This window comes from Coregonus clupeaformis, chromosome 31 (genome assembly GCF_020615455.1).
Source record: "Coregonus clupeaformis isolate EN_2021a chromosome 31, ASM2061545v1, whole genome shotgun sequence".
NCBI classification, from domain to species: Eukaryota; Metazoa; Chordata; class Actinopteri; order Salmoniformes; family Salmonidae; genus Coregonus; species Coregonus clupeaformis.
This window is the reverse complement of record NC_059222.1, coordinates 14610458-14625265: the sequence shown is the minus strand read 5'-3', so window position 1 is coordinate 14625265 and position 14808 is coordinate 14610458. Positions and strand designations below refer to the sequence as shown.

The 14808-nt window shown below is 43.8% G+C and overlaps 1 protein-coding gene across 1 annotated transcript; it reads right to left on the bottom strand.

The window, feature by feature from the left end:
- Positions 1-1052: 1052 nt before the first annotated feature.
- Positions 1053-4085, bottom strand: LOC121548012 (proteasome subunit beta type-1-B). Its single transcript, XM_041859414.2, has 6 exons — positions 3814-4085; positions 3305-3412; positions 2772-2853; positions 2494-2623; positions 2251-2357; positions 1053-1366 (listed from the first exon to the last, which is right to left on the bottom strand). Exons 1-6 carry the CDS (start codon positions 3912-3914, stop codon positions 1181-1183), a joined length of 714 nt encoding a protein of 237 aa, XP_041715348.1. The 5' UTR covers positions 3915-4085; the 3' UTR covers positions 1053-1180.
- Between the last annotated feature and the right edge of the window lie 10723 nt (positions 4086-14808).

The following is a 14808-nucleotide window of genomic DNA, read 5'->3' as shown; positions in this document are numbered from 1 at the left end:
CCTAAGCATGCTTAGATAGGACTTTTGCTTTTATGGCACAGGTTGTAGTGCACATGCCCTGATCCACAGGGTTACTGGTTCAACCCCTGCTTCAGCAGTTCCCCCTCAATCAATACATTGGTGGCAGCAGAATGATAATCCCTGGTTTCTGTTCTTTTTTATCGGAAGCATTCCCCCTGGCTGCATAGGGGTTTTTGTGAAGTACGCCTCTGAGAGGAGTTATAAACCTCCCTTTATGAAAGAATACTACCTTACTACCACCAAAAGGTCTGGACAGTTATGGCACATGGGGGTTGTGGATCCAGTTCTGGCTGTCCAAACTCAATCTCTACAGTTGTAAACACCCCTATTTGGCAAAAAGTATTATTGCGAGCCTTAACCATTTCTATTCTATGGAGACACTTCCAATCATGGGACCGATAGCATTACAATGAGTACAAAACATTAGGAGCACCTGCTCTTTCCATGACAGACTGACCAGGTGAAAGCTATGATCCCTTATTGATGTCACTTGTTCAATCCAGTGTAGATGAAGGGGAGGAGACAGGTTCAAGGATTTTTAAGCCTTGAGACATGGATTGTGTATGTGTGCCATTGAGGGTGAATGGGCAAGATAAAATATTTAAGTGCCTTTGAATGGGTTATGGTGGTAGGTGCCCTGCGCACCGGTTTGAGTATGTAAAGAACTGCAGCGCTGCTTGGTTTTTCCACACTCAACAGTTTCCTGTGTGTATCAAGAATGGTCCACCACCCGAAGGACATCCAGCCAACTTGACACAACTGTGGGAAGCATTGGAGTCAACATGGGCCAGCATCCCTGTGGAACGCTTTCGACACCTTGTAGAGTCCATGCCACAAAAAATTGCGCCTGTTCCGAGGGCAAAAGGGGGTGTAACTCAATATTAGGAAGGTGTTCCTAATGTTTCGTACACAGTGTTTGTTGGTTTTTCTTGATACATTTTTATACGGCTCATACTCCATTGAAATCAAATACATTTTCAAACATTTAATAAACATTTCATGTTTAATAAAAATGGACACTGACAACATGAGAAAATTAACTACAGGGAACAGTTTTATTCTTCAGCAAGAACGTAAAAAGAAAAGTAGGAGATAGGTCCAAAATATGAAAAATCCAGACGTAAGTGGTAGCTTGACACAGCGGCAGGAAATAGGTTGTTCAGTCCTTCCTGAGAGGGACTGTCTCTTCTTTGATGCCATCCTTGGTGACGATGCAGATCCTGAGGGCGTCCCCGGTGTACACATCTCTCTCAGCAGCGGAGATGAAGACATCTTTGACCAGCTGCACGGCCTTCTCCTGGCTCAGGGGCAGGTGCTGCACACCCTCCATGTTCTTGAATCCAATCTGATTGTAAATTAAGAATAAAGACAAAGACCATAAGGGGCTGTATAGAAACCAAGAACTGGTTTGTCCTGAACCAACTGGTTGCATTACGGCCTGGTATGGCAACTGCTCGGCCTCCGACCGCAAGGCACTACAGAGGGTAGTGCGTACTGCCCAGTACATCACTGGGGCCAAGCTTCCTGCCATCCAGGACCTCTATACCAGGCGGTGTCAGAGGAAGGCCCTAAAAATTGTCAAATACTCCAGCCACCCTAGTCATAGTCTAGGTCCAAAAGGCTTTTTAACAGCTTCTACCCCCAAGCCATAAGACTCCTGAACAGCTAATCGTGGCTACCTGGACTATTTGCATTGTCCCCCCCACCCCCTCTTTTACACTGCTGCTACTCTCTGTTTATCTATGCATAGTCACTTTAACTCTACCCACATGTACATATTACCTCAATTACCTCGACTGACTTGTGCCCCCCGCACATTGACGCTGTACCGGTACCCCCTGTATATAGCCTCCCTACTGTTATTTTATTTTACTGCTGCTCTTTAATTATTTGTTATTTTTAACGTATCAATTTTTTACTTAACACTTATTTTTCTTAAAACTGCATTGTTGGTTAAGGGCTTGTAAGTAAGCATTTCACTGTAAGGTCTACACCTGATGTATTCGGCGCATGTGGCAAATAACATTTGATTTGATACAGTATCTAGAAGGCCACTAGAATGTCTAGAGTTTCCTTGCCACTGCCAAATAATATCAAATTTTTTACATACAAACATTCAAGTCATGTTGTGCTGTCGGATTGCAGTACAATCCATTGGACAGAGGTACTTTGGGAGGAACGAAGCCCTCAAAAGATAGTGATACTGAACTTATGCCACTGTTTCTTTACCTGGTTGTCAAGCAGAGGTTGCAGCATAGCACTCGCTGAGCCTCCAGCTTTGTATGTGTCTCTCTGATAGGATCCCACTGGGTCAAAACTGTAAACAGCTCCTTTACCTGAAAAGCAAAAACAATCCAATTCAGTTTGGAGAGTAATAGATATTGGACTAGAAGTGGATTTTTAAAAAAACATGCAGTGAATAACTTACACATTATGATAATAGTAATAACAGAAATAGAGCAGGAGACATACCGTCCTCATCCAAGCCACCGATGATGTTGTAAACGTAGTAGGGGAAGAATCTTCTACCGTACAGGATTGTTGACAGCATGGCTGCGATTGCTCCACTTGTCATGCTCTTGTTGTTGGAGTGCTTGTACATCTAAAAATATTTTTCTCCCATTTTCATGTTTGAAAGTTATACTTATTGTGTACAGCAGTAGTCTATAACTTTCAGCTTAGCGAACAATTTTTAAAGTAACATTTATGAAAGAAAGTGAAACTGAGTCTCAAGACCAAGATTATCTCACCTTTAATCTTGCATCAATTATTTTGGTAAGAGTCAAGCAATCCCCATGGAATCCACTGCAGCCTATGACAGTTGTATCTGTCCTGTGATAAATGAAACAAACTGTATTAGTAACAGCATTTAGTGGTTGAATATTGATGAACATCCAATGTATTATGATGTTCACAAGCAGTATTCATTTCCATTCACCACCATTTCAAATGATTTCGTTTTACCAAGACTGCATTTAGATGTGTCATCTGTGTCATTACATAACAATGGTTGACAAGTAACTTAGGCTGTGTTTAGACAGGCAGCCCAATTCTGATATTTTCCTCTAATTGGTATTTGACCAATCACATCAGATATTTTCACATCAAGCTCTTTTTCAGAGCAGATCTGATAGGTCAAAGGACCAATTTGTGAAAAAATGATCAGCATTCGGCTGCCTAACTGAAGGTAGCAATAGTGAGCCAGTTAGTGGAGTTAAACCACACAATCTGACAATCTGCCTTCGCACATCCTTGGAAATACAGTATTGTGCGCTTGACTTACAACTTGTAGCATTTTGGAGAGTCACGGCTATGGATTGAATAGCCTTCACTCAGACGGGTGTCTGAGGCCACAATGGCAAAGTCTTCACCGGCAACAGCAAGCACAGTCCTGAAAGCACAAGATAAACTATGTTAAGACTTGATGGCGCCCTGACAAACATGTTCGTTTTGGCAAAACATGAATCAGCTCCGAGACTGAAGTAGCTAGCTAGTTAGCTAACGTTAGCTAGAAAGAAACTAGGCTAACTACTGTTAGCGTCAGAGAATAGCCAACGTTAGCTAATTACCTAACTGAAATCGAAACCAAACATGTACCTAGAAACGTCTGTTGTTCACGTAGCTAGTTAGGAAAAAATATATATTGATCAGCTAACTGTTATTTGCTTCATGGACACATTTAGTCAGACATTAACTTATATCCAGTCACTGTCCATTCTGCAGAACAACAAAATGATGCACAGCATAGCAGCATTATCTAGGTAGCTAAGCTAGTTGGATATTGATGCATACCCTCCGTTGAAGGAATATGGAGAGAATCGGTGCTCTACTGGTCCAGTATAGTGATATTCCTTCATTTTCCCATTATCTCCATAAACTTGTGTCGCAAACATTATGCCGGTTTACGAGGAAACTCAGTCTTCAGCTTCCTAAAGACAAGTGGGAAATATCGCTGTATCACTGCAATATGGCGGACGGATATTTCTTCTTCTTCTTCAACAACCTGCAAAACAAAAAATTGTATTTCCTACCAACCACTGGCTGGAGTCATGGGTAACTGCAACTCAACTGGCTGCCGGAACATGGGTGTGTCAACTCAACATTCTTCTTCTTCGGTACATTGTCGTTCGCACAAGTTAGTGTGCATCCCGCCACCTACTGTGCGGCATGGAAACAGGATTCCCCAAAAAACTGAACAAACTATCAAAAACGACTAAACTACCCCCCCAAAAAATATCTAAACAAACTAAATCAAACAAATGTTCGGTTAAAAATAAAACAGAGCTGATCCCTACACAGGCTCAAGGGGTGCCTGGGACATCAGGCCATTTTCTGGCGCCAGTACCCCTTGCAAGTCTTTGGATGTAAAATCCTTAAGACCCAAAAACGTTTCTGCCGCAGACACAATAATGTCCAGTTTCTTTGACCTTTTAACACACAGGTTATCTTTTGACTGGCAGCAAACATTTACTACAGGCTGTGGTCCAACCATTACCATATTTTCACTAGCGTCACTTGTTTTCACAACTCTTTTAAATCGCCTCCGCATAGGAGATTCGATTGAACGCTCTAACTTTTGCCACCTCAATCTCCTTCACCCTTACAGGGCATTCCAGGAACTCATGATTATGATCCCCACAACAATTGCAACACCGTTGTCCTTCTATACACTGTTCTTCAGTATACTCCGTCTGTCTGCACACACTTGAAACATGGACAAATCCTTTACAATTTTTACACTGCAGTGGTTTGGGGACGAAAGCTCTTACAGCGCATCTTACATAACCAAGCTTCACATGTGTAGGTAGGGGCTCTTTATCAAAAAACAACAGGACCGACAGACTTTCTTATTTTTCTCCATTCACCAAGCAGGTCAGACGCCAGGCACCAACCACACCAGGAATTCTCTCTTCAGGTATTCAACCTGAATATCCGTCATCACCCCTGAGATGCCTCCTTGATGGGTGCTCTGCTCCAAAGTTCAAAGCGCGATACTTCTGTTGTCCAGATTATTTTGAGGAATCTGCCTCTGTTCTTCAGAAATACAATTAATCAAAATAAGACCACTCCTGGTCACTCTGATAGACTCCACTTTCCCAAGCACATTCATCACCATTTGACACCTCAAACTATATGTGCATCCTGCCACCTACTGTACAGGTGGATAATAAAGATCAGAAAAGGAAAAAATGTGGGGTAAAAAATAACAATAATTCAAAATCCATTCAAACTATCAATAACAAAATGTTAATTAAACTAAATCAGCCTGCTTTTCTGTTTCAAATCAGGTCCCTACACAGGCTCAGAAGGATCCTGTGATGGCGGGACATTTCCTGGCGACAGTAGTCCTTGCAGTGCTTCTGCCGTTAAGTCTTGGAGGCCCAAAAACTTCTCGGCTGCAGATATGATGTCCAGCTTCTTAGACTTCTTGTACACTTGTGCAGTACAATTAATAACTGTGGCTATCAACGCTACAAAATCCACCTTCTTCACAATAAGTATATCCTGATCACTTGATTGACGTATTACAGTTGCAACTGGTTGTGGTGCATCCACCACCACATCTTCTTCAGAACTATGGCATCTTGCCCCTTCAACTCTCTTCACTGCCTCTACATAGGAGATCCTTCACACCTCAACCTCTTTCACCCTAACAGGGCACTCAGGGAATTCGGAAATATGATCCCCACCACAGTTGCAACATTTTACATTCAGACTCTTCAATCACATTCCTTCCATCTGCAAACACTTGACACATGGCCAAACTTTTTACACTTCTTGCATTGTATCGGGTTTTGCACGAACGCTCTTACAGCGTATCTTATATATCCCAACTTTACATATGGTGGTAAATACAGATAAATACTCCTTTATCCCATTCTCCATACGGGTCAAGCGACATGCATTAACTACTCCTGGAATTTTTTGCCTAAGATATTGATTATCAATGTCCAACGGGACACCAGAGATAACACCTTTTACCGGTGCCCTGCTCCGAAAATCAAAGCTTTCCACTTTGTGTGTCGATAATTTAGTGAGCGACAATGCATGCTCCTTTTGCTCTTTAGATACACACGATATCAACACCATACCACTCCTGGTTACTATGATATCAACACCATACCACTCCTGGTTACTATGATATCAACACCATACCACTCCTGGTTACTATGATATCAACACCATACCACTCCTGGTTACTATGATATCAACATCACACCACTCCTGGTTACTATGATATCAACACCACACCACTCCTGGTTACTATGATATCAACACCACACCACTCCTGGTTACTATGATATCAACACCACACCACTCCTGGTTACTATGATATCAACACCACACCACTCCTGGTTACTATGATATCAACACCACACCACTCCTGGTTACTATGATATCAACACCACACCACTCCTGGTTACTATGATATCAACACCACACCACTCCTGGTTACTATGATATCAACACCACACCACTCCTGGTTACTATGATATCAACACCATACCACTCCTGGTTACTATGATATCAACACCATACCACTCCTGGTTACTATGATATCAACACCATACCACTCCTGGTTACTATGATATCAACACCATACCACTCCTGGTTACTATGATATCAACACCATACCACTCCTGGTTACTATGATATCAACACCACACCACTCCTGGTTACTATGATATCAACACCACACCACTCCTGGTTACTATGATATCAACACCACACCACTCCTGGTTACTATGATATCAACACCACACCACTCCTGGTTACTATGATATCAACACCATACCACTCCTGGTTACTATGATATCAACACCATACCACTCCTGGTTACTATGATATCAACACCATACCACTCCTGGTTACTATGATATCAACACCATACCACTCCTGGTTACTATGATATCAACACCATACCACTCCTGGTTACTATGATATCAACACCATACCACTCCTGGTTACTATGATATCAACACCATACCACTCCTGGTTACTATGATATCAACACCATACCACTCCTGGTTACTATGATATCAACACCACACCACTCCTGGTTACTATGATATCAACACCACACCACTCCTGGTTACTATGATATCAACACCATACCACTCCTGGTTACTATGATATCAACACCATACCACTCCTGGTTACTTTGACTGCATCCACTTTTCCCAATGCCTTCTTCACCATCCTTGTGACTTCAAAAGAGTTTCCCAAATAAACATCCTTATCCAAAAAACATACTCCAACAAGCAACGATCAACAGACTTATTTTCCACAACAATTTTAGCGCTTTTTGTCCCATTCTTCGATTTCACTGTTGTCCACTCATCTTTCTCGCTAACTGTTCTCGATGTAATTTGAACTTCAAACGAGACTTCTGATTCCGCCATCTCCCCGGGTCACCTCTCTCTCCCCGATAGATGGTTCCGGAAGAGCCTATCAACACATTATTATTATTACTATTATTATTATTATTATTATTATTATTATTATTATTATTATTATTATTATTATTATTATTCGTCTTCTTCTTCTTCAGTAGGGTTTATTGGCGGGTGGCATCCAACATTATGGTGCATTACCGCCACCTACCGTACTGGAATGTGGACCAGAGACAGGGAGAAACTAAATCCTACCTGCCAACACCGTTTCTCTTAAAAAAGATAACAAAATATTTGACACTATATCTAATGACGTTCTGCTCAATATACTCTTTAAACTAATTTCCTGTATCCCCTTCTCCCTCATACTAAATCTCATCCTCTCTCTTTCCCTCTGATACTGCCCACACTGTAGCAATACATGCTCCACAGTCTATTTCCTGACAATAATCACACTTTCCTGATGGATGCTTTCCTATCACGTTTAATGTCTTATTCAACTGGCTGTGTCCCACCCTTAATCTTGTAAAAATAGCCTCCTCTCTTCTGTCCCTTCCTGCCGTCCTCCCCTCCCCGACTTTCCTCTGTACCTGAAATAAATGCCTTCCCTTATTATTCCTATTCCACTGCTCCTGCCATCTCTGCACCATCACTGTATATATCAGTCTTTTTGCCTCTGCCTTGCTCATTGACACTTCAACATCAACATCCCCACTACTAAGTGCTTGTTTAGCTGGTTCATCTACTGCCTCGTTCCCCTCCACCCCCACATGGGCTGGAACCCAAGTAAATCTTATCTGAATACCCATCTGTTTAATCCTGCCATGGGTTTGTAGCACCTCATAAAGCAGGTCTTGTCTGCTACGTGAGCTAAAGGACTGGAGACTCATTAACACTGCACATGAGTCAGAGCAAATAACTATTCTGTCTGGCTTAACTTCCTCCACCCACTGCAAGGCCAACAGTATGGCCATCAGCTCCGCCGTATATACAGCCAGATGATCTGTAATACGTTTTCTGACTTCCACCCCACACTCCTGCACTACAAATGCTGACCCAGTACGTCCTGTCCTTGGATCTTTTGAACCATCTGTGTAAATGGCCACAAAATCCTGATACACAGTTTCCAGACGTCTCTTAAAGAAATCAGCTGGATCAACCCCCTCCCTATCTTTCTGTAGTCTCTCCAACACTTCTAGATCAACTACTGGAGGCGGGAGTAGCCATGGTGGATTTACAGGAATAACTACCGTTGGACTAAACTCCCTTCCATACAGTCCCATCTCCTTCGTCTGGGTATTACCCACCCACCCAAAGCTCGTGTTCTGTCTTTGCTCATGTTCCCAGCATGCCTGTAAAATCCCTTTCGCAGGATGAGACACCCCATGTCCTTGTAGGTTGACCCAATAATTCATTGCCAGCTGCTGTCTCCTAATCTGCAATGGCATATCCCCCATCTCCACCTGTATTGCAGCCACTGGGGACGTCCGAAACGCCCCACTACATATTCTGAGTCCTTGCCCCTGTATGACATCTAGCCTTTCCAATGAGGTCCGGGCTGCCGAACCATACGCTATACTGCCATAGTCTATTACAGATCGGATCAATGCAACATACATGGTCTTCAATGAGGAACGCCCAGCCCCCCACTCCTTCCCAGTCAGACAGCACATCACATTTAGCACCTTCTTACACTTTCCCACCACTCTTTTATTTTATTTATTTTTATTTCACCTTTATTTAACCAGGTAAGCCAGTTGAGAACAAGTTCTCATTTACAACTACGACCTGGCCAAGATAAAGCAAAGCAGTGCGATAAAAACAACAACACAGAGTTACATATGAAATAAACAAAACGTACAGTCAATAACACAATAGAAAATCTATATACAGTGTGTGCAAATGTAGTAAGTTATGGAGGTAAGGCAATAAATAGGCCATAGTGCAAAATAATTACAATTATAATTTAGTATTAACACTGGAGTGATATATGTGCAGAAGATTATGTGCAAATAGAGATACTGGGGTGCAAATGAGCAAAATAAATAACAATGTAAATAACAATATGGGGATGAGGTAGTTGGGTGGGCTAATTACTCTATCAATGTGTTCTGCCCAGGTCAGTGTAGTATCAAAGTATACCCCAAGGAACCTGAAGGCCCCCACCCCTCCAAGTTTCTCCCATATAACCTCAAGCATACCTTATCTCCCACCTTCCTCCTGGTAAAGAACACTGAGTTTTCTCTACAGAGAACCTGAATCCCCACATTAATGGCCACCGCTCTACCTCTTAAATTGCTTCCTGTACCTTCCTGACTATGTATGGCACATTTCTTCCCCTCTTCCATAAGGCACCATCATCTGCAAATAACGACCTCCCTATATCCGGCTGTACCTGAGAGTAAACATCATTAATCATGATTGAGAACAACAGAGGACTAATCACACTCCCCTGCGGTGTACCATTATCCACCAAGTAGCTGCCTGATAAAGACTTCCCCACCCTCACCTGGATAGACCTTCCAAACAGGAAGTCCTTTATCCAGTTGTACATTCTTCCTCCTACCCCCATAATATCAAGCTTGATTAACAACCCCTCCTTCCACATCATATCATACGCCTTCTCCACATCAAAAAAGACAGCTACAACAGTTTCCTTGTTCACCTGAACCTTCCTGACCTCTGCTTCTAAGCAGAGCACTGGATCCATAGTTCCCCTACCCTTCCTGAACCCACTCTGATATGGCGTTACTAGCCCTCTGCTCTCCAGGAAGTAAGTTAGCCTCTCCGTAATCATACGTTCCATAATCTTACATACATGTGATGTTAAAGCTATTGGCTGATAGCTTGTTGGCTTCGTTGGATCCTTCCCGGCCTTCCGGATTGGTACCACTACTGCCTCCTTCCAACTGCTTGGTAGTTTCCCCTCCTCCCACACTCTGTTGTACAACACCAATACCTTATCCAATGCCTCATCACTAAGATGGGCCAACATAACATAGCACACCTCATCTTTCCTAGGTGAAGTTAACCCAGCCTTACCTATTGCTCTTTTCACCTCTGCCATGGTAAATGGTGCACTCAACGCATCACTTACATCCTCCCTCCTTTCCAGCACTCCAGGATGCTCCTCTCTCGTGTTCACTCTCCCCCTCTGCCCCTCCTCTGACAGATTTGCGGAGCTATGCACTTGGACAAATGCTTTGGCCATCATCTCTGCTTTCTCCTCATCTGCTACTGCCACATCCTCCCCACTCGTCAACACTGGATAATCCCACTCCCTTCTGATCCCACTCATCCTCTTAATCATCCCCCACACTTCTCCCACAGGTGTCGCCCTTCCAATGGTGTCACAGAACCGATGCCAACATGATCTCTTTGCCTGACGGATAGTTCTCCTCACCATGGCCTGGGCCTGCTTATACTGAATCAGATGGAAGTTATGCGTCCTTTTCAGTACTCTAAATGCCCTGTTCCTACTCCTCACCATTTCCTCACATTCCTCCGTCCACCATGGGACTGCTTTCCTCCTCCTCCTCCTCCTCCCTGAACTCTTAGGTATAGCCTCAGTAGCTGCCCCCACTAACGCTGTTCTCACCCAGTTATTCATACTATCCACATCTCCTCTCATATCCACCCGAGCCATCACCTGCTCACTCAGCTCCTGAAACTGATCCCACTTTGCCCTTCCAAACACCCACCTGCCTACTCCATCCACTAACACCTCCTCCTCCCTCCGGCCTACTGTACATACAATGGGGTAATGATCACTCCCTACTGTCGACTCCTCCAATACCTCCCACTCACATATTCCTGCCATCGCACTAGATACCAGAGTGAGGTCCAAGGCAGACTCTTTCCCTGTGGCTACATCAATCCTGGTCCCTCGGCCATCATTCAGGCACACCAGATCTTTATTTTCTATCAAATTTTCCATCACTTGGCCATTTCCATCCATCCGTTTCCCCCCCCCCCCAAAGCGTGTTGTGGGCATTAAACTCCCCACACCACATTACCTTACTTCTTTCCTGGCCCTCCACTCTCTCCAGCACTTCCATTTCCAATATCTGACACGGATTATAGTAGTTCACTACCACTAGCACCCCTCCTCTCATCCACACCTCCACCACCTCATACTCCTGTCCAATACCTTTGCCTATCCCCTTATAGGGAATTCCTTGCCTTATGAAGGTGGCACCCCCCCTCCCCCGGACCTGGACCTGGACCACCCTCGCTGCCTCAGCATATAACACCCTTCTCTCCTGGACCACCCTCACTGCCTCAGCATATGACACCCTTCTCTCCGCTCTCACTTGTTGCACCTCCACTGCCTTCTTCATAGCCTCACACCCACTATATGCCACACTATGAGCACCCCCACAGTTGCAGCACTTTGGTTGTACACCATCTCCACTCTTTCCATACTCATGCTCTCCTCCACACCTGGCACACCTCTTTTTCTCTTTACAGACTATTGCCACATGCCCAAACCTCTGGTGTTTATAACATCTTAAAGGCTTTGGTACATAAGCCCTCACATAATAACTCATATATCCTATTGTTACCTTATTTGGCAGTACCCAGTCCTTAAAATGTAACAGAATAGACGTGCTATCTACCCTATCTCCACACCTTGTTGCTTGCAATCTGTCTACATTCACTAGATGCCTCCTCTCAAATTTTCCCTTACCTCTTTAGTGCTAACACTCACAGGCACTCCTGTTATCACCCCTTTACTCCACTGCTTGATCAGTCCAGCTGCTCGACTCCACCTTACACTTCCCTATATGCTTCACTCTGATAGCTTTTTCCCTCTGCGCCATGTCCTTACAGCACACCAAAAATCTCCCATCTCTTAACACTTTAGCATTAACAACTTCCCCAATCAACTCTTTTATCACAGCCGTCAACCTTATCGGACTCATCGCCCCAACTCCCCCTTCCTCCCTAAACTTCATGCTCCTCCTCATCTCCATGTTCCTCTCGTGTCTTATCTTGCCCTTCCTCTGCACTTTCTACCTCCGAACTTCCGCTAGCGTTGGAAGCTAGGTTGCTCTCCTCAAACTTCCTTTTCTGCCTCCTCTCTATCTCCGTAGACCTCTCGCTCCCCTTCATTCCCCTACTCCCTTTCTCTCCTGCTTTCTTTTTCTCTTTCTTACTCCCTCCTTTATTTGTACCACTATGTTCCATACGTGCTTCTCCATCACTATCTCCTACCATCTCTGACCCATTCACAGCACGGCCGTGCCGAACCACCGCCACACCGTGTAAAGTTTGTTTGTTTTTCAACAATTTATCCCACCTACTCCTCTAACCTTCTTAGTCCGCCCCGGTCGTCACTAGTTACTACCCAAGTTGGGCCTCTCTCTTCCTCTTGGCCTACACACATCGCATTTGAATCAAATTCAATCAAATTGTATTTATAAAGCCCTTTTTACATCAGCAGATGTCACAAAGTCACTTTCCTCTCCATCACTATCTCCTACCATCTCTGACCCATTCACAGCACGGCCGTGCCGAACCTCCGCCACACCGAGTAAAGTTTGTTTGTTTTTTCAACGATTTCAAAAATCCCTCTACTGGCGGCTCAATTCCGGCTTCCACGCCTGCCCTTCTTCTTCTTCTTCTTCTTCTGGTTTTATGGCGGATTACAAACCAAAAAGAAACTAACTTAATCCACCCAAATAAAAATAGTACATTGACAAAACAAAACAAAACTCCCACTTCTTCCTTCTTTCAAATCTCCATATCTCCCTTCTCAGGCTCTAGGGCTTGAGAGGGTGGTACGGCTTGTGCCAATATTCCATGTAACTCCTTTGCCGAGAAATCATTCAGCCCCAGGTCCCGCTCCGCCGCATCCACAATGATTTCTATCTCCCTGGACTTTCTCTCTACCTTGGCAGTGCCATTTATCACCATAGCTATAAAGGCCACAAAGTCCACTTTCTTAACCTTTAAAATGTCAGGATCATGCTGGTGAAAGGCAACCCCTGCAGCCTGCAGTGAAGGCCTATCCACCACCATGGACTCTTCAGGTGCACCATTCAAACCCTCAACCCTTTTAACAGCTGCTGCATATGAAATGCTCTGGACAGCCCTGACTTTGGTCACCTCATTCTCCTTCACCCTTGTGGGGCATTCGAAAGACGTGGCTCCATGGTTCCCACCACAATTACAACATGTCACATTTTCATCACTTTTATAATACGTGATATGATCTTTTCCACAACTTGGACATCTCGGCTTCTCCCTTCTGCTAACACTTCAAACATGACCAAAAGCTTTACAATGATCACACTGCATTGGTCTTGGGATAAATGCTCTGACTCTGTAGTTAATATCCCCTAACTGCACTTGAGTAGGGAGAGACTCCATATCAAAAAACAAAAGAACAGATAGACTCTTCACTTTTTCTTCATTCACCACACGATTCATCCGACGTGCATCAATCACTCCAGGAATATTTTTCATCTATTCAACATCGACTTCCCACAACATGCCAGATATAACCCCCTTGAGGGGTGCCCTGTTCCTAAAAGACACACACGACACTTCAAACTTATCAAATCGGGTGAGACACAACACACGTTTCTTCTGATCCGCAGAAGCACAAAAAATCTAAACAAGCCCGCCTCTCGTGATCCTCACTGCCTTCACTCTACCCAGCACTGTCTCCACCAGTTTGGATATCTCAAATGGATTCCACAAGATTGGTAATTTGATCAGCTGCTCCTCATTTACAAACCGTACTCCTACAAGATACGAAGTGACATTCTCATCACTGTACTCTACTTTGCTCCGTTTTCCATTCTTTTGAGCAATACTCAAATTCTCCTTGATTCTACCGCCATTAGATTCAGAATCCACTTCATCATCCGCTTCCGCTATCTTTTTTCTATCAACACCTTCATAAGGAGGGAGTTATTTTACGCTGGCCCGAGTTGAACCCACTGAGGTATGACAGTTGAACCGGGCAATCATGGCACATTATGTCATCGGGCGAAAGCGGGGAGGGAGGAGCGCACTTCTCAAATCGAACAGTAATCTGCGCAGCTCGGTCATGTTGTCAACAAGGCTCTTTTCCATAAAATCTTTTTTTAAATTTTCAAACTAGTTTTAATTGGAAAGGCAGATAAAGTGTTTTTATCAAAAGCAATCGCTTTTGCATGGGAAAACACAGAATCCTACTAATTACTACATATGCTTAATTACATCACTTTTGTTTTGAGCCAACTTCGCTGTTGGACAGACACCTGGAAGGCAGCCCTGTTCCAAATCGAATGCAATCAACACGCATACACGGGTGCCCGGGCGAGATTAATCAATCTCCCTCATATGCAGTCATTGACCAACACAAGTGGGTGTATGGAAAGCGAACAGCTAATTGGGAAGA

What these genes read in the sequence shown, in the direction of transcription:
- LOC121548012 (XM_041859414.2), bottom strand. Translation starts at nt 3,914, where the DNA reads ATGTTTGCGACACAAGTTTATGGAGATAATGGGAAAATGAAGGAATAT. An exon ending in TCTCCAAAATGCTACAAGTT is followed by an intron (nt 2,854 to 3,304) that starts GTAAGTCAAGCG and finishes CATTTATCACAG; the next exon opens with GACAGATACAACTGTCATAG. An exon ending in CGGTGGCTTGGATGAGGACG is followed by an intron (nt 2,358 to 2,493) that starts GTATGTCTCCTG and finishes TTTGCTTTTCAG; the next exon opens with GTAAAGGAGCTGTTTACAGT.